At 38.5% G+C, this 24,544-nt stretch overlaps 2 protein-coding genes and 1 long non-coding RNA gene across 5 annotated transcripts; 2 read left to right on the forward strand and 1 right to left on the reverse strand.

Moving 5' to 3' along the window:
• Window positions 1-1,460: 1,460 nt before the first annotated feature.
• Window positions 1,461-8,165, forward strand: LOC144653233 (mothers against decapentaplegic homolog 9-like). Of its 3 annotated transcripts, none has more exons than XR_013570707.1 (5): window positions 1,461-2,098; window positions 5,023-5,220; window positions 5,542-5,652; window positions 6,044-7,516; window positions 7,566-8,165. XR_013570707.1 is itself a non-coding variant. In XM_078513180.1 (4 exons), the coding sequence occupies exons 1-4, from the start codon at window positions 1,687-1,689 to the stop codon at window positions 6,688-6,690; spliced, it is 1,368 nt and encodes a 455-aa protein (XP_078369306.1). In that variant the 5' UTR covers window positions 1,461-1,686; the 3' UTR covers window positions 6,691-7,554. The 3 variants fall into 3 exon arrangements, 1 of the variants encoding a protein (XP_078369306.1); XR_013570708.1 differs by having other exon boundaries at window positions 5,023-5,181; XM_078513180.1 differs by lacking the exon at window positions 7,566-8,165 and having other exon boundaries at window positions 6,044-7,554.
• Window positions 2,336-19,326, reverse strand: LOC144653248 (uncharacterized). The gene is made up of 3 exons (XR_013570712.1): window positions 19,231-19,326; window positions 18,878-19,006; window positions 2,336-2,565 (listed from the first exon to the last, which is right to left on the reverse strand). It is a non-coding gene; the product is annotated as an uncharacterized LOC144653248 (long non-coding RNA).
• Window positions 17,783-24,282, forward strand: LOC144653235 (mothers against decapentaplegic homolog 9-like). Its single transcript, XM_078513183.1, has 4 exons — window positions 17,783-18,367; window positions 20,790-20,957; window positions 21,127-21,237; window positions 21,842-24,282. Exons 1-4 carry the CDS (start codon window positions 17,965-17,967, stop codon window positions 22,477-22,479), a joined length of 1,320 nt encoding a protein of 439 aa, XP_078369309.1. The 5' UTR covers window positions 17,783-17,964; the 3' UTR covers window positions 22,480-24,282.
• Window positions 24,283-24,544: the final 262 nt, after the last annotated feature.

Here is a 24,544-nt window from a genome sequence, read left to right on the forward strand (position 1 = left end):
ACTCGATGGAGTGTAAAATAACAGGTATTTTTAGTCATAACAACAATATTTCCGTTGTTTTGTTAACTTGATACATTCTTACATACATACCGGCTTAGTACACTAAACGTTTTACAAAAGCTTGATGTGTGCTGCAAAGGTTAAGCCCCCACCCCGGCTCCACCTTCAAGGTACTAAAAGCGGCGTCAAATCGTCATCAGCACTAAATACACCATAGTTAGTACTAACTATGAATGCACGTATCACCTGGGTCCCCCGAAATTGTAATCCCTGCATTTTGTTTATTGATACTCCATTTATCAAATCCCGGACGCCTGTTAAGGAAATACTTTTTCAGCAATGGGATTATTTTGACTACATATAATACTAGGGCACTAAGATCCATTCACCTAACAATTTAATACTTTTCCGATACTTTTAGCGTTTTCGTGCAGGGTAATTTAAAAGCTGCAACTCTCAAAGTTTGTTTTCCATTCCCCCACTATTTGCTAAAAGCTGAAAATCAACAGTTTGTGTTTTCGGTCCTCCATTATTGACCTCCAAAGGGGGTTCGTTCGAACCCCTCGAACCCCCCCTCCTACGCGCCTGGGTGCTTATTATTGAATTTTAGGATATTTTTGGAAGTTTGCCACAGGAAATTAAATTGACCAAAACATAATGAATCAGCAAAAACCAGCAGACCATGTTTCTCTCCGCGTTTTTATGTACGTTATGGTAGTTTATACAGTCACAGCAGCAGTGACAACAGTTATTTAAAAGTTTATTCAAGAGTCCGCTTTTATTATCCCCAAAAAAGAGTGAGATTCAGCTAAAAACTTTGAACACTACCGTCCAGCCGAAACGCAAGCTAAAAAAGGCACTTGAGATTACTGGTGCAGACAATATTGACAATATTTAATGAGGTTTTGCAATTTATGTAGTTATTCAATTCAATACAGTTAGACGATGAAAATTAGGTAAAGCCGTGCGCTTATATTTTGCTCGACTTCCCTTTCAGGTGGACATATTTCGGGGAGAGCTTGTAAAGGTTGAGGAGGGAGGGCAATTATTTTCGGTTTAAAAAATCCTGAATTAGGTTTCTATTTGGCGAAAACTCTAAACATAACGATATGAAGTAAAACAAGTCCTCCAGTCGCTCTGAACCTTCCTAACAACGTAAAATACAAAACAACAACATGTGGCTATAACTATTAAAAATAATGGGCCAATATTAGGGACGGACATTATTTTCTGGGACAGGGAGTATGAGAAATGTTCTTCTGCAAACTTTTTTTAGTTTGTGCACCTCCGCAAACATTTTTCTCGAAATTCCACCTATGTTTTGTTGTACATATCGTGTTTGCAAACAATTTATTTTGTCTCTTCGGGAGGGCTTATTTTTGCGTCTGAGTTGGGGGGGGGGAGGTCGGTATGTGTGTGGGGAGCTTATTCGGAATTTTACGCCAGAAGGGTGACCCCCGCCACCCGATCCATTTCCACTAATCGCTTTGACGTCAGCTGTCTGAGTTGTCTGAGCTGTACAGGAGGGACAAAGAGTGATGCTGCAGTTGTTTACATAAATGGTCGTTTCTTCGTTTCTGAACGTCAAATAAGCAAGACCCAAGTATAGCTGTACGAAACAGGCAGGAAAGCGCTTCGGAAGACGATAGTGTTCTCAAAAACTCGACACGGTAGTCGTTGCAAAACATGGCCATGTCTTCACTGTTTTCGTTTACTCACCCTGCTGTTAAGAGACTGCTCGGCTGGAAACAAGGCGAAGTAGACGATACACGGGCTGAATTTGCGATTTCCTATTTAACCAAGAAGGTTAAGAAGAAGAAGTGTGCTTTGAAGGAGCTGGAAAAAGCGCTTTCAAACCCGGATCAGCCGTCACGATGTGTGACACTCCCCTGCGAACGTGTATGTAAAACCTGTCACCCCCGTCACATGAAAGATTTGCGACGTATTCCGCATGTAATCTACTGCCGCGTTTGGCGATGGCCTGATCTTCAAATCCCACAAGAGTTAAAGGCATTGGATTGCTGCGAGTATGCCTTTGGGCTAAAACAGAAAGAAGTTTGTATAAATCCATACCACTACAGACGAGTTGAAAGCCCAGGTAAGCTGAGTTGTGCTTAGTGGAGAAGAAACAACCTACCTACATTGTAATAACGCACTTTTGTGCTAACTTTTATTTAAGTTTGTTATTGTTGATGTGTAGCATGCAGTAGCAGAAAAAAGTGTGCTCGATTTTAATTTTTTAATCTAAAATATGCACCATCATCCAAGAAAGGTGGTATTTTAACTCAATTTCACCCAGCTGGGGGGAATAAATGAAGTAGAACGAATTAAAGTACTTCAAGTACTTCGGAAATAGTCTAGCCAGTCAATGAGAATGTTTAACGTCAATAAAATCCATCTACTGGTGCTTGCCCCTAAAAATCCTGCTAAAAATACTTATTTATCTTTAATATCGAAACTTTGTCTTCCTTTATACATAAACCGTTAATTTGCAACCCCAAAATTTCCTTTCCTCTACCTTGTCAGACCTGGAGTGTACCCTCTCGTCCCTGGGTGGGAGGCGACCTCTGGTTGTTGACACGTCAGGGAGGGATGTTTGTATTCGAAAATTAATAAGATTTGGAGTAGGCCATTGTCCTTGTGTGGAAATACGAAAGCATCTACCCTGCAGGAATTTTAGTCAGCAATTCGCTAGAGGTCTGGCGAGTGCTGGGTCTATTTCAGTGGTATTAACCACTGAAACCAATTCATTAGCTATTTTTCTTGCCTTTAAGACACATACTGACGAAAGGAAACTTATATTGAGCAGCATGATAGCATTTCATTTTAAACTGTACGCTTCTACGGCCCTACGTTTTTATTCTAAACTGTACGCTTCTACGGCTCTACGTTTTTATTCTAAACTGTACGCTTCTACGGTCCTACGTTTTTATTCTAAACTGTACGCTTCTACGGCTCTACGTTTTTATTCTAAACTGTACGCTTCTACGGCTCTACGTTTTTATTCTAAACTGTACGCTTCTACGGTCCTACGTTTTTATTCTAAACTGTACGCTTCTACGGCTACGTTTTTATTCTAAACTGTACGCTTCTACGGCTATACGTTTTTATTCTAAACTGTACGCTTCTACGGCTCTACGTTTTTATTCTAAACTGTACGCTTCTACGGCTCTACGTTTTCATTCTAAACACTACGCTTCTACGGCTCTACGTTTTTATTCTAAACTGTACGCTTCTACGGCTCTACGTTTTCATTCTAAACACTACGCTTCTTCAAATCTACGTTTTTATTTTAAACGCTACGTCAACTCTATGTTTTTATTTTAAACTGTACGGTTCTACGGCTCTACGTTTTCATTCTAAACGCTACGCTTTTTCAAATCTACGTTTTAATTAAAAACGCTACGTCGACTCTATGTTATAATTTTAAACTGTACGCTTCTACGGCTCTACGTTTTCATTCTAAAAACTTGGCTCCTATGGTTCTACGTTTTCGTTCTAAACGCTACGCTTCTACGACTCTACGTTTTTATTCTAAATTGTACGCTTCAATGTACGGCTTTGCGTTTATATTGTAAACGGTACGCCGAAGCGGCTTCTTTCATTCCAAAGTCTACGCTTCTTCGGGTCAACGATTTCATTCTAAGGCTTCTACGGGTCTACGTTCGTCTTCATTCTCAACTGTACGCTTCTACGACTCTACGTTTTTATTCTATTCACCTTATTTGATACAAATTAAAATTAATTTTGTCCGTTCTCAAACCTTGTTGTTGTGTATGTTTTCAATCTTCAATTATGACGCTGTACACCTCTAGAGCTCTCGATCCAGTTTTACAGGTTTTTATCTCATTACGATTAACTCCGTGTTTCGTAGCCTACGGTAGCTGTAACATTTTCATCATTAAATCTACGCCAGTTTTTACGTATCATACTTTTAGTTTTTCATTATTAACCGTATCTTACAATTGCTTTCAAATTTTCATTTTACGCAACTGCAGCTCTTACTATAAAAGTTGTGAAACTTCACTCCTCTACCTTTGTTGTTACTATTTAAGTAAACTTTACGCTACTGCTAAATGACTTGGTTTTCTTACAAAAAAAAAACACTTATTGGTTTTTTTTCTTCAAACAGTTAACATTAAAGCATTAGCCAAATCACGCTAAAAGCAAACAACTGAGAGACTCAAAGAATACTGTAGAATGCAACTGCGCCAATCAAGTGATAGTACGTTGGTTTGCGTTTAATGATTATTAGCTTTTTATTTGATGTTTCAATGAAAACGTAGAGCTGCAGAAGCGTAGCATTTAAAATGAAAATGTAGACCCAAAGAAGCGTAGAGTTGTAAAAACGTAGAGTTTAGAATGAAAACGTAGACCTGTAAAAGCACAGTTTACAATAAAAACGTAGCGCGGTAGAAGTGTACAGTTTGGCATAAAAACTAAGACCAGTATATATACTGACGAAGTCAGTACTTTTGTAGCAGCGTGCAAGTTGGATCGAATCGAAAACGAAGCGTCATAGAGTCATAGAAGCGTAGAGTCAGTTAGAATGAAAACATACAGTTTGGAATAAAAACGAAGAGCGTAGAAGCGTTCGGTTTGTAATTAATACGTAGACCTGCAGAAGCGTACTTAAGTTAAAACAATAAGAAACAGTAAAACAAAAACCAAACATTTAAAGGTTACTTTTATTGGTTTGCAAGGTAATCAAGCGACCAAAAAAGATTAATCGGGAATTGGTGGTTATCATCGACATGACAACAGACATCATTATAAGAGTGTACTGATATGAGCAGGGGAAATGGTTATAAGAGAGTCTGTGATATGCCTACCACAGCAAAAGGGTAGAGGTATAGAGCTCTACGAAAACCACTAGGCCAAAAGTGGCATCCAAAAATGTGCCATAGTTGGTTTAAACCTAAAATAGTTGGAAAAGTGTTATGTCGGGAGTCTTCACCCCAAACAATTCAAACCCGTCTTAATTAAATGGTTTAGTGTTATTCTGTGTTCTTCTCTCTTTAGTTTTGTCGCCAGTGTTGGTTCCACATGAATATCCCAAACTTCCACCGCCCTTGCCTTCTCTATTCCAAAGTGCTGGAGGACCTCCAATGCCATATAATGCATTTCCATTCAAACAACAACCACAACATCTGGATAACAGTCCTTCTATCTATGTTCCAGGTAGAGTAAGATCAATCAGTCAACTTCTCCGTGACAAAGGTAAAATCTGTTACAATCTTCTGTGTCTTCAACCACAACTTCACGTTGCAGTGTGCTGTTCCAGAAAAGATCTATAAATCTCTTAAAATTGTTTCTGTTTCTAACCGACTCCCCCCCCCCCCCCTCCCGTCTTCCCACCTGGCAAGAAATTTCAATTTAGGTTCATCCTTTCCTTTGATAACTTTGGCTTTTGAATTCCCCACCTCCCCTCCTTTTTGGAATTTCCAGTAACATTCCATGGGGTTGGTTTGGATATTTTCTAGAGTTACACAATAACAATATGTTTAGTTAACATGGCAGTCAATTTTGTTCTTTATTTAGAGTCACCCAAAAGCTATATTTCTGAGAATGCTAGATCTGCTTGCTCTGTGGACTCTACTGCTATGGATGTTGGTTCTGTGGGCTCTCCGCCAACAATGGTGAATCTGCCAGGTAAGTCGTTCGATACCACTTTATTTTGGTGATATAAAGTGGTCAGTAAACTTATTTCACATCTGTGTTAGCCTTCGAATATGTGTTTCACTGTCAGTTAAGGCAATGAACAACGACAACAACAAAACGTTATGACCTTTTGGTGATCTTGCGTTGATTATGGCATGATACTGACTTTAAAGTAATATTGTACGATTCCTTTTTGGATTTGAACAAGCGCATCACTAGGGTATGCCCCCACCCCTCAGAAATTAAAACAATCAGTATTATCATCTGATAGGTGTACTTAAGTTCCACACACTAAAAAGCTTGGTCCATAGGAAATTTACTACAACTTGACAAGTAAAACTTGATCTGCTCTAATTAGTAACTATAATTATTTTTTCTGTAGATTCAGTAGATTTATCCCATGTTACTCCAGTGAGCTATCATGAATCTTCTTCATGGTGCTACATCTCCTACTATGAGCTAATTAACAGAGTCGGCGAGCACTTTCAAGCCAACTGCACCAGTATAATTGTGGATGGATTGACCGACCCCAACACTGCAAACTCAGAAAGATTCTGCTTGGGTCTGTTATCTAACGTCAACCGTAACTCAATCATCGAGAGCACAAGAAGGCACATTGGAAAAGGTGTGCATCTGTATTATGTCGGTAGAGAGGTTTACGCTGAATGCCTCAGCGACTCTGCCATTTTTGTGCAGAGTAGGTTTTGTAATCACAGTCATGGCTTTCATCCCACAACAGTGTGCAAGATTCCCTCAGGCTGCACATTGAGGATTTTCAGCATCCAGGAATTTGCACAGTTGCTTTCACAATCGGTCAATTATGGTTTTTTGGCAGTTTTCGAGTTGTTGAAGATGTGCTGTATTCGTATGAGTTTTGTCAAAGGCTGGGGAGCAGAGTATCAACGGCAAGATGTTACCAGTACGCCATGTTGGATTGAAATCCGCCTACGTGGTCCTTTGAAGTGGCTTGATGAAGTTCTTTATCAGATGGGTGAACGAGAGAACAGACCAACTCCCCACTTAGCATAAAGGAACACACACATAAACACCATGAAGAACATGCATAATTGCTAAATTCAGTTCAAGGCATTTGATGTTTATGAACATATGGAATTTGAAAAGGATAATTGCTGGGCTGGCGAGATAATACCGGTATTGATAAATTAACAATAATATTATTCAAGAATGAAAAAAGTAAGTCATTTGCCCCAGTTTTTCTATGAGCTAATAGTCAACAAAAGACAGCCGAGTTGACTATCGCTAATAGAAAATGAGATCGAGTCTAATTGCTTTAGTCAACCCTCCAAGGGATTGCAGTCCAAAACCTAATTTTGTGTATTTTTAAGGCAAAAAACAAGAATAATTTTCCAATTCAAGGGCAAGGTGCATGAGATCGTGTTCTGTCAGTGGATAGAAAGAGAGCCAATTAGATTCTTGGATTTCCAGTAGTCATAGAACACCTGTCTACAAACAGGAAAAAAAATATGTTGCCTTTATAGCCACAAGGCTTGTAACTGAAAACCTACTAGCTCACATTTGTCACAGTATTTAAAGTGTTTATAGTATGATACTGAACTAGTATCATCGGCAAGATGTTACCAGTACGCCATTTTGGATTGAAATCCGCCTACGTGGTCCTTTACAGTGGCTTGACAAAGTTCTTCATCAGATGGGTGAACGAGAAAAAATGGGTACAAATTGTTGCTTATGATGTTTTCTTGGGCGAGCAAACGGGGAAACATTTGTTACGGACACAAAATGTTTTTGAAAGAAATCAGAAACATTCTTTGTGTCTCGGACACACATTTTGTGTCCGCAACAAGTGTTGCGCGCGCAGGCAAACAGGGAAACATTTGTGTCCGCAACATTGTGTCCTCGTTTGCCACCATCTTTAATCAGATGAGTGGTCCAGAGAAGCTCATTTGTTGTTCTGTCTGAATATTATTGTAATAGATTCTTGCAAATAGTTGATTTTTAGAATTTTTTCAAGTATTTAATGTATTTTCATGGAGAACCTGTAAACTAGCTTCTGAGCTAAGTGTTTCTATCCATGTAAAGTAAAGTGAACTATCTATCTAAGTTAGCCAAAACCCATTACATGATATTCAAAACAAAGCAAAAGAAAATACCTCATCAACTTGGAACAGTTAAAGTCGACGAAACACCAACTGAACAATTAATATACACCAAGTTTTAGGTTTGTACAATTTTAGACCAATAAAACTTACTTGGAAATACCACAAAATAAAACAGTGTCTCTACAAAAATATCTAAAATTATTGGAATTTTAGCAAAAGCATAAACCTGTCTCTTAAGACGTTACTTACAATTTATAACTCTATGGTTTACCCTTATCTCACTAGTTTGGGCAAGTAAAACTAAATCGAGGCAAGAAAGTAAGTCTTGATATACTAAATAGTTATGAAAAAATATATCTTGTAACCTGACAGTTTTGACCTCGTCAGCTGCAACGGTTTGAACGTGAAAGCAAAATAAAGATGAGGTACTCCCAAGATTGAAATCTTTGTTCTGTGTTCTGCATTTCTTCGTGTCCTCTCTTGCATCCTAAATTCGCTTTGATTAGGGACCTGACGAAACCACGACGGCGACGGCAACGACCGGCGTCCCCGGGGGGGGTACCTCCCTATAATGGCCTATACGGGGAGTATATAGACGGCAAACTGATCCTGACGGCTAAAGCGGTCAAAAATAAACAAAGTGGATAAAAAGAAAAAAACTAGAATATGTAGAAAAAACTTTGGGCAAAGTTTTTTCTATATATTCTAGTTGCCTCCGTGTCACGTAATCAGTTACGTGACACGGAGGATATGCGGTGGGTGAAGTTTGTCGGCTCTTTTGTAAGGATTTAGGAATGCAGTTCCCCGGGAGGGACTGCTATATGAAAGGGACGGGGATGCTCGTCGGAAATTTTAAAAAGATAACAAAAAACTGAGGATAGAATTTACATCTGTATATATTTCTTTGCGTGCAGCCCTAAGCGAGACCATTATGACTACAAATATTGGCGTTTTGCCCGAAACACCCTAAATAAGACCAAAAATCTGACATTTACACCCCTAAGCGAGACGACGAGCATTCCCGCCCCTTTCATACGCGAGTCCCCCCGGGATGCAGATAAACACATTCCCGAGCTGTCAAAAGGAGTGAGTGTTAGAAATAAACCATAAGTAACCATAACATCTGAAAAATCTAACCACCACAATACAAATGTCGCAGTGGGACGTTCTCGCCTCTAGCCTCTTGTTTTGTTGGTTAAATCATCTTTATTTCTGCAAGATTTCTCCAGAAATGTTTTACCTGCCTAAATGGAAGTTAGAGAATGCCTAAAAAGGCGACAGATGAAGAAAAAATCGTTAAAATGTTTTGCTACGCCACTATTTTGCCGTGAACCGCGCAAAATTTTTGGATATTGTTAAGCAAAAGAAGCCCGGCTCTAGGTCCCCTAGAAACGCTTTGAGGTAAGAAAATATCTTTTAGCCACAAACTGAAGACATAGCATTTCACTTTTGTTCTCTTAAATCGAAATTAGCAGCGAATTTGAAAGACGGTAATCTGACCAAATTAAATGCCATTGCGTAAATAGTTTCAATATTTCAACCAGGTTTGTCGGCTTTGTCAGCCTTTCAGAATGTTTTCTTAGTCGGAGAAAGGACTATGATTTGGAAATATGAACGAAATGGTATCTTTGTTCATTTTATATTACGAAGAAGTCAATAAGGAAAGAAAACAGTACATTTTCACTTTACCGGCTTTACCGATGCTGCGTGCATTTGTAACTGCCGTAAGCGGCAGCGAGTCTTGTAAGTTCTTTGCTCATTTTTAATTCTAGCTAATTCTTTATTCTAAACCCGCACGCAGCTTAATATCCTCGCCAAACGGCCCAGCGTTCATGGTATTTTCTTATAAAACATGGAAAACCATCTTCTAGCAGGTAAATAGAACACAAAGCACCCCGCAGAACACAAAGTAAAAATACTCCCGGGCCGTTAGAAAGGACTAATTCAAAGTATAAACGAAAAAGACAGATCATATTTGATGAGATGTATTAGATCTTGTAAACAGAAATTTGTACTTTCTTTAAATTAATACAAAGGGTCGATTTAAATAATACGAGACAGTTTAACCTTTTTTATCGTATATATATCGTGTATCAGACGTCACGCAATAAGATAACGCAATTTTTGTCTGTTGCAGAGAAACAAAAAACCCTGTGCAGAAGAAAGCAACAATACATATACTTACATATTCAATATCGTACGTATACAGTAAAAACCCGCGTGTAAGAACCTACTTTTTTCAGAGTTTGGCAAAACAGGTTCTTGTATTATGGGGTACTTACTGACAGTTTAGGCTAAGTAGGTTCTTAATTAGGTTCTTAATTTCTACAGAGTAGACATTGTTGTTGATTATCAGAAATGGTCTGTTCTTCATTATAAATATTTACTAATGTACCCATGTTGCCAAAAGTCCAACGACATTAATTGATCAATGATACAGTACTGTATATAACATCACCTTTTTGGTTTTTGGTAAAAAAATATATAAATTAAATAGTTAAACCCCACATATAAGAACCTGTTGGAATTTGTTTGGCTAAACAGGTTCTTATATTTGGAGTATTAAAAAAGCAAATTTCTGCCAGAAGGTTCTTAAATCCCTAGGTTCTTACACGCGGGTTTTTACTGTATCTGATATAGCGCAACTCTGGCAAATTTCTTAAAAAAAATATTTAAGATGATCGCTTCCAGTTCCTCCATCATTTGCCCGGGGGAGGGGACTCCCATATGAAAGGGACAGGGATGCTCGTCGGAATTTTAAACATGACCCCTAATAGAGACCAATCTGGGCGTGGCTGAAGCTTTTTGTGGCCCCTAAAAGGTACCAAAATATTAAAAATAGAATTTAAATTAGTATATTTCTTCGTGTGGAACCCGTAAACGAGTCCTTCATGTCCTTCATGTTCTGGTTTTGCCCAGAACACCCTAAGTGAGACCAAGAATCCGAAATTTACACCCTTAAGGGAGTCGACGAGCATCCCCCTCCCTTTCATATGGGAGTCCCCCCCCGGGATCATTTGAACGTGACACGGAGGCTGCCCAAAGGGCCTTTGATTTTTTTCTTTTTATCCACTTTGTTTATTTTTGACCGCTTTACCCGTCAGGATCAGTTTGCCGTCTATTTTTTCCGTTTTAACTTAGTTACTGATCCAGGTCTTCAATAGATCCGGCACCACTCATCGGTTTGTCGCTGTGATATTGCAGTATTTTACTATACGGGGAGGCTCCGCCCCGAAAAGGGTAATAATAATAATAATAATAATAATCATTTGTATAGCGCCCTTTCCATACGTTCAAGGGCGCTTGACAATGTTAAAAAGTAAAATATAAATTAAATAAAAAATTACAAAGGGTACCTTTTTCATGCTTCAGGTATATAAAAGGGTCGGGATTTCACAAGTGTAGGTATATGAAAGGGTAGGGATATCGGTCATTTAGGTATTTAAAAGGGCCTTCAATTAAAATATTTCAAAGAGACGCACGTTATGGCTGTATCATTTAAATTTATGAAACGCTACCTAAAAATGGCATCCAGACTTCCTGTTTTAGGCCTATGCCATGTCTTTTAGGTATATGAAAGGGGTACCTTTTTCAGTAAAAGGTATACGAAAGGGGTGCCTTTTCTGTCAAAATGGTATATAAAAGGGTAAGGGGCTAGACCTCGGGGCGGAGCCTCCCCGTACAAAACGTTTTTGAGTAGCCCCCCCCCCCCCCCGGGCCGGCGTCTCCAAAGCAGTACAATAGCTCTTTTCGTGCGTTGTCCATCTTGGAACATTTCTAGTCGTCCACTGCAAAAACAACAACGTGAAATGACCAAAATCTACGAAGTCTAGATTGAATTTAATACCGTGCTAATAACACTGTAATTTAGCACTAAATCAATAAGGATAGTTACGAGATTCTCAAGTAAAATATAAATTCATTTTTTCAGTCGATGTTGTCACATGTTGTCGTCAGTGTCGCCGGCGTGGTTTCGCTAGCTCCCAATACTGCGACCATCATGTCATTGAGGTTTTGTTTCGGTCTGATCTTGTAAAACGTTCCTGCATTGGCAGCGCAACTTTCTTTTTGATTACATCCCACCGGTGGGGGTTCACCGGCGTTCACGAAACTATGGGTATAAAATCAAGATCGACACAACTGACACAAGTTTTTAAAAACATTTAAAATGAAAATAACAAGACACACTGCACAAGCGCTGCCGTGAACTTTTGATGATATTTTTTACAAAAAGTTTAGACAATAAATTAAAGTTGTTTGCTTTAAAAGACAAAAGATGTGTCATTGTTCTCATTTTGACCACTTACTAGCGCATATAGCTTCATGGATGGTAAAAAGACTATTAATCTATTTCCGTGAAGTAAAAGCCGGAAATCCGTCCGCTTTCGCAGGACGAATGGTGTCCTGGGATGTTTTGCGATTTTCGCAATGGGAGTGGGATATTGGCAAGGGAGAGATCTTGGATTTGAGTAACCTGCGAACAGGCGTCGTTTTTTGGAAAGTAGGGAGAGAGGACATGATCTCAGGTTAGACTTTGCGGGGTATTATTTGGGATGGGAACTGGTTTCTTGGCACAATTATTTTGGCTAGAGATGAGAAATGTACCCACACCTCCCCTCCTCCATTCAGAACCCTTGAAATGGAGCTAATATTTTGAAGAAAATTGAAGCAAATGGGTTTATATTGGTGTGGAGAGGACAAGTATTAAGAGCACAGGTTTCCTACGGTCAAACATATGTCGGTAAGAGTCCTTAAATGGATTTCGCTCATACTCTTACCATGGGTAGGTCTAAATATGAAATAAATCACAGTATACTTTGTTTGGCTAAATATCGATTTGTTTTCGAGAAAATCGATAATTCTAAAATCCAGCAAAATTGACGCTTTCGGAGCTCAAAATTTATGCCGAGTTTGTTAGCTTCGCGTCGAAAAATAAAGCACTCTGGAAGAAAAGTACCTATTTAATATCGAAGAATAACATCAAATTAGTACGTCGAAAGCAATTTCTGCTCTTAAAGTCCTTTTATTTACAAAATATAATTAAGTTTATTCGACACACTTTTGATTTAATTCAAAATAGGTCAAACTTATCGCTTTATTTAAGTATGAGCGAAGCGAAATAAATGGCCGAAAATTTGGTATTAGACAGATAAATGATTGTTCTTTTCGATACTAAAAGGATTTCCTAGGGAAATGATTTAGTGCGATGCAATCAGATCTCAAAGTTGCTTAAAATTCGTTAATTTAACCGACCGTGACATTGTTGATCTTATCAACATTATGTAAACATTCCACGCAAAGGTTAATTTTCCCCATGTGAACTTCAACTGAGTAAAATAAAAACATAGACTTGCTTACCGTGGTGTTCGCTGATACATTGTAAATCCTGTTTTCCTCATTTACGACAAAACCTAAGCCCTCGGCGAAGCTGTTATCCAATTTTCTTGACGCGCCATTTGTAACTGATTTCCACGTCTTGAAGTGACAGTTCTTTTCCATGCATTCTTGAAAACAGTCCTGAGTCTTAACTGATCAGTGTAAACAGGAATACGAAGTACTTTGCTTTAAATCAACTTAAAGCTTAGCAGCAGTGGTAGATAAATCGATACGGCCGGCGAATCTTCGTTTCGAAAACCGCCATTTGAGATTTGTCGGCCCTTTGTCCTGCGGTATGCAGATAATTAATTCACACTTGAGTAACTTCCGGCACATGAAATCGACAACCACCGTGACCAGATAGCACCCTCCTTTTCGAAATATTGGTCGAGGCACTATTTTTATCATTTTAACATAAGCTCTCAATGAAAAACTTTTGGGCTGAACTTGTAATAAAGTTTCACTTCAGTTAGCCACCGTTCGATAGAGTTGTTAAATGGTTGCATGAAATCCGGGTGGAAAGTTCTTCTGTTGCGTTGCTTCGCTTTGTTTCATATTTTTTATCCAGTTCTTACCCTTGTTCAAATTCTTGTCCCTTCTTCAGTGGAAAATTTGAAACGACGTTAAAATCCCTATAAGACGGATATCTCTTTTAGACGAACTGAGTTGGAACCGGTCCCGAAGGTACCCGTTTCAGAGAGAGTTGGCTGTACACAAAACCTTAGATGGCGTCGTTGGATCCGTCTCCCGTGAATGTCAGTTAAAAATATATATTCCGCTGTGTAGTCTAGCCTATAACAAACTCTCCTTCTTTCTCCTGTGGAGGATTGGGCGAAATAAAAGCGGGAAGGAAAGGTGGGGAAGGGGTGGGGAAAAAAGGGACCATATATCATGTATATGCAGTTGTAATACCAGTCACGATAAACAATTTATAATAAAACGCTGAACATTTATGACTGTTTACACCAAGGTGTATATTGGTGTAAAAATTAAGGAAAGGGTGCTTTTCACTTCATTAGATTAAGCTAGGTGAAGAAAAGTACACGTAATCAGAAGTTTGTTATGGACTTCTGACGTGATGCCATATTTTGTATTTATTTCTGCAAAGTACAACAAAGCATTTATACCAAAGTAGCTTTATTAAAAAAAAATGAGCATAATTACAGTTGAGCATTATATCGGACAAAAAACAAGCATTGTTAGAAGCATAACATTCCCTTTTTACCAGCGTAATTGGAAGGGCCTCTGGTATTCAGTTAGAAAGAACTTGCATTCAAAAGATACCGCGTTCTAGAAACAAGTCACCCCGTTTTGGCTGCTGATATTTTGGAACTTTTGTGTGTTCAAAATACCATATCTCGTTCTAGATATCGTCTGATATTGAAAATCCCGTCCTAGATCGGGAACCCAAAACCACGACCTCATTGGACGGCACAGAGCCGTTTTTGGGGAATACCCCAGCTTCGACAACTCCTTCCTAATAAAGTTCGCCTATTGAATTGAGAATTAAGGTGATTATAAAGTTATTACTTTATACTATAAAGGTAAAAATCTCTTGTTGTTTGGAAACTTGAGTCGTATTATAATTATAACCGTCTTATTTATGAAGGAATAGACTGCGGATAATATTTGAAACTTAAACCGTTTTCCCCTAATAGCTTCCAAATCAACTCAAAAACACACCGGAAAACAGGTTTAAAAACAAAATATTTATATAATGACTATGATATTTTTAATACATTTGGGTTCCCTGACGGCGAGGCGCTTGTCCCTCCCCGCAAGCTCTGGCGGGGGGCACCTTCCCTTGTTTACGCCGGACCCCAACAGAATATATACATGGTCATATTTTTTAACATTCACGGAAGACGGATCCAACGATAACATCTTAGATTTTGCTTTCACCTGTTTTGCCTTGACCTAATCAAGAACTTGGACAAAGGTAAGAACAAAAAAAAACTATAAAGCGAAGCAACGCAACAAAAGAACCTTATCTGCACACCGCTTGACAAAGGGCCGACAAATCTCAGTTTTCGAAAAGAAGATTTGCCGGCCGAATCGATTTATCAACCACTGCTACTGTCCGGAACGTTTCGGTCCGATTTTCGGATAGGATATGCCTTCTAATTACACGGATAGGATAGGCCTTCTGTTTACACGGGGCCGTTCTGGAACCGGTGCGGGACGGAACCAAAACTGGACCTGCTATTTTGCAGGTCAAGTTATGGAACCGTTCCGGACCGGTTCCAGAACCGTCCTGTGTAAACACATCGATCGGTGCCAAACGCTTCCGTGTAAACAGAGGCCGATCCGGTCCGGTCCAGTTCGGAACGGCTCCGGTCCGGTCCCGTGTAAACGTAGCCTAGCTGGTTAGAGTATAAAAATGACTGAAAAAACGGCAAGGAGAGGATTAACACCAGGTGTCCGTCTTATAGAGATCTTCAATAAGGGAGAGTTGACTCTACAACTGTTTTGCCTTAGCCTAATCAAGAATTTGAACAAGGGTAAGAACTGGATAAAAAATATGCAGCAAAGCGAAGCAACGCAACAGAAGAACTTTCGACCCGGAAGTTAAAAGCGCTTTCATGCAACCATTTAACAACTCTCTCGAACGGTGGCTTACTGAAGTGAAACTTAATTACAAGTTCAGCCCAAAAGTTTTTCATTGAGAGCTTATGTTAAACTGATAAAAATAGTGCCTCGACCAATATTTCGAAAAGGAGGGTGCTATCTGGTCACGGTGGTTGTCGATTTCATGTGCCGGAAGTTACTCAAGTGTGAATTAATTATCTGCATACCGCAGGACAAAGGGCCGACAAATCTCAAATGGCGGTTTTCGAAACGAAGATTCGCCGGCCGTATCGATTTATCTACCACTGCTGCTAAGCTTTAAGTTGATTTAAAGCAAAGTACTTCGTATTCCTGTTTACACTGATCAGTTAAGACTCAGGACTGTTTTCAAGAATGCATGGAAAAGAACTGTCACTTCAAGACGTGGAAATCAGTTACAAATGGCGCGTCAAGAAAATTGGATAACAGCTTCGCCGAGGGCTTAGGTTTTGTCGTAAATGAGGAAAACAGGATTTACAATGTATCAGCGAACACCACGGTAAGCAAGTCTATGTTTTTATTTTACTCAGTTGAAGTTCACATGGGGAAAATTAACCTTTGCGTGGAATGTTTACATAATGTTGATAAGATCAACAATGTCACGGTCGGTTAAATTAACGAATTTTAAGCAACTTTGAGATCTGATTGCATCGCACTAAATCATTTCCCTAGGAAATCCTTTTAGTATCGAAAAGAACAATCATTTATCTGTCTAATACCAAATTTTCGGCCATTTATTTCGCTTCGCTCATACTTAAATAAAGCGATAAGTTTGACCTATTTTGAATTAAATCAAAAGTGTGTCGAATAAACTTAATTATATTTTGTAAATAAAAGGACTTTAAGAGCAGAAATTGCTTTCGACGTACTAATTTGATGTTATTCTTCGATATTAAATAGGTACTTTTCTTCCAGAGTGCTTTATTTTTCGACGCGAAGCTAACAAACTCGGCATAAATTTTGAGCTCCGAAAGCGTCAATTTTGCTGGATTTTAGAATTATCGATTTTCTCGAAAACAAATCGATATTTAGCCAAACAAAGTATACTGTGATTTATTTTATATTAAGGCCTACCCATGGTAAGAGAATGAGCGAAATCCATTACAGGGCTCTTGCCAAGAATTTTCATTTTTGTTTGAAATTTGTACATATGTCCTCTTAATTTTTTTGAGAGCTTTTTGCGTCAGAGATCAAGGGGGTACTCATTAATTGGAATTCTACGACATTTTTGGAAGTTTGCCTCAGGAAAATTAATTAGCGAAGTTAGCGAAAAACCAACGGACCATGTTTCTTTTCGCGTTTTATTTCCTTATGTACGTTGTAGTCCGGCCAAACAATAGAAGCAAAAGTATTTTAAAAGTATATTCTGGAGTTTTTTATCAGTATCCCAAAAATAGGGAGTAAGATTCAGCTAAGAACTTTGCACGCTACCGTCCTGCGCGAAAATATAATTAGTGACGAAAAGCAAGCATATAAAGCACTTGAAATCTCTGGTGCAGATGATACCACCCCGAAGGCGTTTAATGACATACATACATGTATTACGATTTGTGTAAAACATTTTTTATTTACAGAGTTTGGACAGGCTGTGACCAAATTCTTTTTTTTATGTTTTTTGGTGGTGCATACAATAACCTGATCACATAGTAAGGGTAAAATTTAAAAGTAAACTCCATAAACATGATGTGGAAACCCAAGACAAGTCCTACAGTCGCTCTGAAGCAACTCCTACTGGTATACGTTAGATCAATAGTGATCTAATGGGTTTTACAAAATAATAAATTTAAAGGAGAGGTGTATACAACGCAGAATGACTTTATATTTTGTGCACTAGGTATATATTTTGGCTGGGCAAACCAGTCTTCTTCATTGCGTAAAATATAAAAGAAACCCCACAAATAGGGTCTTATAATGGGTTATTTTTCGTCTGAGATTTTCTGGGTGAGGTGGCTTATTTCCGATAATTTATGGTGCGTTTTACACAACATATTTTTTCGCTTCCACCCCTCCCCCCACCCCCACCATATCCATTTCCACTAATTACTTTGACGTCAGCTGTCTGAGTTGTCTGAGCTGTGCAGGAGAGACAAAGAGTGACGCTGCAGTTGTTTACATAAATGGTCGTTTCTTCGTTTCTGAACGTCTAATAAGCAAGACCCAAGTGTATGGCTGTACAAAGCAGGCAAGAAAGCGCTTGGGAAGACGATAGTGTTCTCAAAAACTCGTCAAGGTAGTTGCAAAGATGGCCAACATGTCTTCACTGTTTTCGTTTACTCACCCTGCTGTGAAGAGACTCCTCGGCTGGAAACAAGGCGACGAAGAAGAGAAATGGGCTGAAATTGCGATTAGCTATTTATCCAAGAAGCTTAAGAAGACGAAAGGTGCTTTGGAAGAGCTGGAAAAAGCTCTTTCTAACCCGGGTCAGCCGTCACAATGTGTGACACTCCCTCGCGGAACAGACGGACGTATTCAAATCCGTCACAGAAAAGGTTTGCCGCATGTAATCTACTGCCGCGTTTGGCGATGGCCGGATCTTCAAAGCCCACACGAGTTAAAGGCGTTAGATTGCTGCAAATATGCCTTTGGGCTAAAAGAGAAAGAAGTTTGTATAAATCCTTTCCACTACAAACGAGTCGAAAGCCCAGGTAAGTTAAATTGTAGTTAGTGGAGAAGAAATTAAAATGTACACAACCTACAAATTGTACATGTCAACAACGCACTTTTGTGCTAACTGTTATTAACTTGTTATTGTTGGTGTGTAGCCCCGTAAAAGCAAGATTCTCGGTTTTAATTTGTTATTTAGAATAAGCGCCATTATCCATGAAAGATCATGGTAATTTTAACTTTATATCACCCAGCTGGGGGAATAAATGAAGTAGAACGAAAGCACTTCAAGTACTTCGGAAATCGTCTCGCCAGTATGTTTGAATCAATGAAGATGTTTATTGTCGAAGCAAACTCCATTATCAGTCATCTCATCTGGTGCTTTCCCCTAAAAATCGCACTAAAAATACAGTTTGTCCTTTACCTAGTTACCAAAATTTGTCCCCTTTTATACAAAAGTCATAAATTTCACACACCCCAAAATATTTATTTCCTTTTCTCTACCTTGTCAGTCCCGGAGTGTACCCTCTCGTCCCTGGGTGGGAAGTGACCTCTGGTTGTTGACACTTCAGGGAGGGATGTTTGTTTCAAAATACAAGGTTTACAATAAGATTTGGAGTAGGAGGCTGCCCGTGTGTGGCACCTGTTGAAAAGCAATATAACAAGCCGAAAGTATCTACCTTATTGTTACTTATTTTCGCGGGACTTAATTTTTGCGATTTTCGCGATTTTCAAAAAATCGCGAAATAAAAGACCCGCGAAAATTTATTTCAAACGTTTTCTATTGTATTTTTTATGCTAATTAGGTATTTTTGGCCTGATCGCAAAAATTAAGTGCCGCGAAATATGCGCGTTCCATTTTCGCGAAATTAAGTTCCCGCGAAAATAAGTAACAATAAGGTACCCTTTCTAGGGCGGCAGGAGTATTTTGCAGAATGCAGAATGCAAAATGATGGTGACGGAAGGGCGATAGTATAATGTCCAAACCAACAAATAAAAGCTAACTGCAAGCAAACCGAAGTGAAAGCTTACCCCAAGCAAACTGGAGTGAAAGCTAACCGCAAGCAACCCGCTGACCACCATTCTGCAAAATACCCCTGCCCTTTATAGGGAGCTGCAGGAATTCTATCCAGCAATTCACAATAGCCTAGTACTTAGGCCCTGTCAGGGGGGTCCTGTGTCGCTTGTCTGAATTTAAAAAAAGTTCCGTGTTGCTGTTTTATCGCACTTCACATCGCTGTCAGAAATTGAAAGGAAAATTGCTTGTCTTTGTCGAAATTTAAGTTTTTCCACTGAGTAGGAAGGGGGAAGGGGGATCGTTCGAATCTCACGTTGTTATAGCAAAGCAACCAATAAATTACTTCAACCTCATTCCTGTCCATTCTTGGTCTTCAAATTAATGCAAAAATATACCAAACGGCTGTTCTTTGTCCGTTGTTTCTCAGTACCTTGATGTCGTTGTGTGATTTTTTCTGAGAAGGGGGTTGTCTTTTGTTGCGATTTTATTTTATGTGCTGTCACTACGTTTTGGGTCATGTCGCTTGTCAGAATTCACCCTGGCAGGGCCTCAGTATTTGCTGGAGCTCTGGCGGGTGCTGGGTCTTATTAAGCACTGAAGGCCGATTCATTTGCTTTTTGTCTTCAAGACACATGCTGACGAAAACAAACTCATGACTGTTGAGTAGCATGATACAGATTATAGTGGTATGCTTGAAAGGAAATTGAAAACATACAACCCAGCCAGGTTTCTGAGTTTCAGCAACCAAAATTGGCTGTACAAAATTTATAATCCCTTGGGACATACACGTAGTGCGTATGAGAATACATTTAGGTTGTGATCTATTTGGATCAGTTGGTTGGCCTTTTTTTGTGTTCTATGGGGAAAAATGTTTTCGGCTGGTTTGGTTGATTAACTTTTTAACCAGCATCAAACTAACACTTTTTCAACCTTTTTTAGCTGAAATGGTTGACCAACATTCAACAATCAGGTTATCAACTGAAAATGTTTTTCCCAGTAGAACATGAAACAACTCAAGCAGTCCAACCAACCAAAAATGGTTGAACCCAATAAAACACATGTCAAAGGTGGACGGTTATGAATGGTTTTAACCTCAAAAAGTTGGAAAAGTGTTCTATTGGGACACTTCAAACCCAACAACCAAAACCCATTGCAGTTGAGATGGTCGGTTCCAATACTGCATGACCTTAGATATTTCGATAACGCTGTCAAGAATTATGACAGTCACCTTTTTCACATTGACTATTTTGTGAATAATTTTTGTCTAGTTGGTTGCATGTATGTTTGTTTTAGGTGGGTGGCTGCTGTAAAATTTTATCGACAAAGACACTCTATGATGTAGTCAAACAGATTGTATGTTTAACAATTTTTTCCATATATTAAATTACTTGTCTTTTTTTTACCTGAGTAAATAGTGCCATATTTTTATGTTTTTCCCTTCTTAGTTTTACCGCCAGTGTTGGTTCCACGACAGAGTGAATATCCCAAACTTCCACCGCCCTTGCCTTCTCCATTCCGAAGTGCTGAAGAACCTCCAATGCCATATAATGCATGTTTTCCATTCAAACAACAACCACAACAGCTGGAGAACAGTCCTTCTATCTATGTGCCAGGTAGAGTAACATCATTGTCAACTTCTTGTTAGGTAATTCGCAGGCTCCAAGGGGCCAGAAGGCTCATTGTTAACTCTGGTTTGGATCGATATTCTCTTAGTACGGCCCTTGTGCTTGGTTAATAAGTTGTGTGTAATGTTGACATGGCAGTATTTTTTCCTATTTTTAGAGTCACCCAAAAGTTATATTTCTGAGGATGCTGGGTCTCCTTGCTCTGTGGACCCTTCTGCTATGGATGTTGATTCTGTGGGCTCTCCGCCAACAATGGTGAATCTTCCATGTAAGTCCAAACTTCATTTTTTTAGTGAGTAAAGTAAACTTAGTGTCAGTAACCTTTGGGTGATGATTTTGCAGTGATTATAGCATGTTAAGCTGACTGTAAAATAATTTTGTACAATTCACAAAAGCGCGGTGGTCTTATGGTTAGTGCACTGGACCCCTGGGTTGAAGCTCTGGCTGGGGCACTGAGTTGTGTTCTTGCGGGCAAGACACTTAACTCTTAAAGTGCCTCTCTCCACCCAGGTGTATAAATGGGTTCTCACAAATTTAATGTTGGGGGGGGGGGGACCCTGCAGTGAACTATCATCCCATCCAGGGCGGAATAGAAATACACCTACAGTCGAAGTTTCATAGGGCCGGGGTAGTTACTTCATGCTATGGAAACCTGAATAAGCTCAGGCCTGATGGGCCACTAGGCTCGTATGTAGACTTTACCCACTTTACCTTTTAGGATTTGAAACATGGGTACCACTGGGGTAGGCCCTTATTCCTTAGAAATTGAAACAATCAGTTTTACTATCTGATAGGTGTATGAGTGCCACACACTAAAAAGCTTGGCCCAAACGCGATTTACTGCAACTTGACAAGTAGATTTTTTTCTTTAGATTTATCTCATGTTACTCCAGTGAGCTATCATGAACCTTCTTCATGGTGCTCTATCTCCTACTACGAGCTAAATAACAGAGTGGGTGAGCAGTTTCAAGCCAACTCCACCAGTATTATTGTGGATGGATTCACCGACCCCAACACCGCAAACTCAGAAAGATTCTGCTTGGGGCTGCTATCCAATGTCAATCGTAACTCAACCATTGAGAACACAAGACGTCACATTGGAAAAGGCGTGCATCTGTATTATGTTGGTGGAGAAGTTTACGCTGAATGCCTCAGCGACTCTGCTATTTTTGTGCAGAGTAGGAATTGTAACCACAGTCATGGCTTTCATCCCACAACAGTGTGCAAGATTCCCTCAGGCTGCACATTGAGGATTTTCAACAACCAGGAATTTGCACAGTTGCTTTCACAGTCAGTCAACTATGATTTTAAGGCTGTGTATGAGTTGGTAAAGATGTGCTCAATTCGTTTGAGTTTCGTCAAAGGCTGGGGAGCAGAGTATCATCGTCAAGATGTCACCAGTACGCCATGCTGGATTGAAATTCACCTTCGTGGTCCTTTAAAGTGGCTTGATAAAGTTCTTTATCAGATGACTGAACCAGACGACAGACCAACTTCACACTCAGTTTAAAGGAACATGAACACCTCGAAGAACATGATTAATTGCTTTATTGAAGGCAGTTGATAATGTTTATGAACACATAGAATTTGAAAAGGATTTTTGCTGGGCTGGCTGAGATAGTAGTGATAATTAATATTAACAATAATATTATTCAAGAATAAAAAAGAAAAGTCATTTGCCCAAATTTTTCTATGAGCTGATAATCAACAAAAGACAGCCATTAAGTTGACTATCGCTAATAGAAAATGAGATCAAGTCTAATAATTATTGCTTTAGTAGACTCTCCAAGGGATTTCAGTCCAAAACCTAATTTTGTTTATTTTTAAGCCAAAAATCAAGAATAATCTTCCCTTTCAAAAGCAAGGTGCACATGAGATCGTGTTCTGTCAGTGGATCGAAACTCTGCGAGAGCCAAACAGATTCTTGGATTTCCAGTAATCATAGAACACCTGTCTACAAACTGGAAAAAAATGTGTTGCCTTTATAGCCACTGGGCTTGTAACTGTAAATCTACTAGCCCACATTTGCTAACAGTATTTAAAGTAATCAAAGAAATACTGAACTAGCCACCAATCTATTTATCCCTAAATATTCACTAGCATACATCTGTTTAGTTATGAAATTAAATTTGCTTGTTTTCATGATGTATTGTATGTGACAAGCTTTCAGTTGTTTGACAAGGTTATTAGTTTTAAATTGCCTATATTACTTTATTCACAAATTAATATTAAGTTACATGTAACTGTCTGAAAAAGAAATCAAAAATGCATTACAAGATACATACTAGCTAATAATTGAAGTAAGTAAGTAAAGCCTCTATTTTGATAGTGTTACTCCATCAGCTTTACAATTAAAACTGTCGATAAAGATGAATTAACTGCTGCAGTGAATTTGGAAAGTTTAAACAGTTTTATACTTGCAAATAATGAATCTTCTAATAAGAAATTTCTACAATATAGTTACTTACCAAATACTAATAATACTATTTTACAATAATACTACTTACAACATTTTTTCTTCTTTCAACATATTTTTAACAAACAGCAAACAAAAAATTACATAACACTTAATTCTAATTCCATCATTATAAAAAGAGAAATGCATTAAAAGCAACAAAATTAAAAAAAGAAAAACTAAGAAGGACAAGGGGAGTTAATATATGGAAAATAACAATATAAAAGGAAAGTTTAATTAAGTTAAATTTTCAATTTTCCATTGTATAAATCTTAGTTGATTATAAATAGTTTTTAATTGTGTACCCAAGGTGTTCCCAATAATTATTGGGAACATCCTGGGTGTATCTCAGTGGTTTTATAAGTAAAGTTACCAATAACTCAGTTGTATGTAATGTAATTTAGTACTTTCATTGAGATTATCCATAAAACAATTGTATAATTATTTATCCTAATATAAAATAATGCTGATTCTCTTGAATAACTTTCATACTGTAAAGATATAATTCTTTATCAGAGTAGTTATGTATAAACATAGTAACATTGTGATTTTAATGTTAGTGGGACATGTTCCATTTTGGTTTAGCAAATTCAGGAATTACATGTAAGCGAAAAACGTTTTGAAACCTCGCTCTTGCATAATAGCATTCTGTATTTAAATAATATGAAAACAGTGACTTTACAAGGTACTAGTCTATTAGGATGGATTTTCTTCTATGCGACTAACCACCATGTGCATACATAAATCAACTGTACATAAATTAACTTTCTAAATTGTGTTTGGGTAAATAATTTCATAAATTAGGTAAAATTAATAGAATTTCTTAATACAATAAATAAAATAATGGTTGTGTCAGGAGCCTTTGTTAGTTATTGATCTGGCATAGTTGCTTGAACATTCTTAGTTTCATTCATGGGTGGCAAAACAATGACTAACTTGAAGGTTAATTAAGAAAGGCTGGGTATTTTTAGTTACAAATAGGGTAAACCTCCCAGGGGAGGGACCCCCCTATAAAATGATGGGGTGCTCAGTTGTACCAGTTTGGGGGTAAAATTTGTTGATTGGTACCGCTTAGGGTGCTAAAACCTGAAATAACTGCTGCTAGAGCTGTCGCAGTACC

Source organism: Oculina patagonica, chromosome 5 (assembly GCF_052425735.1).
Source record: "Oculina patagonica isolate OP01 chromosome 5, crgOcupat, whole genome shotgun sequence".
NCBI lineage: Eukaryota > Metazoa > Cnidaria > Anthozoa > Scleractinia > Oculinidae > Oculina > Oculina patagonica.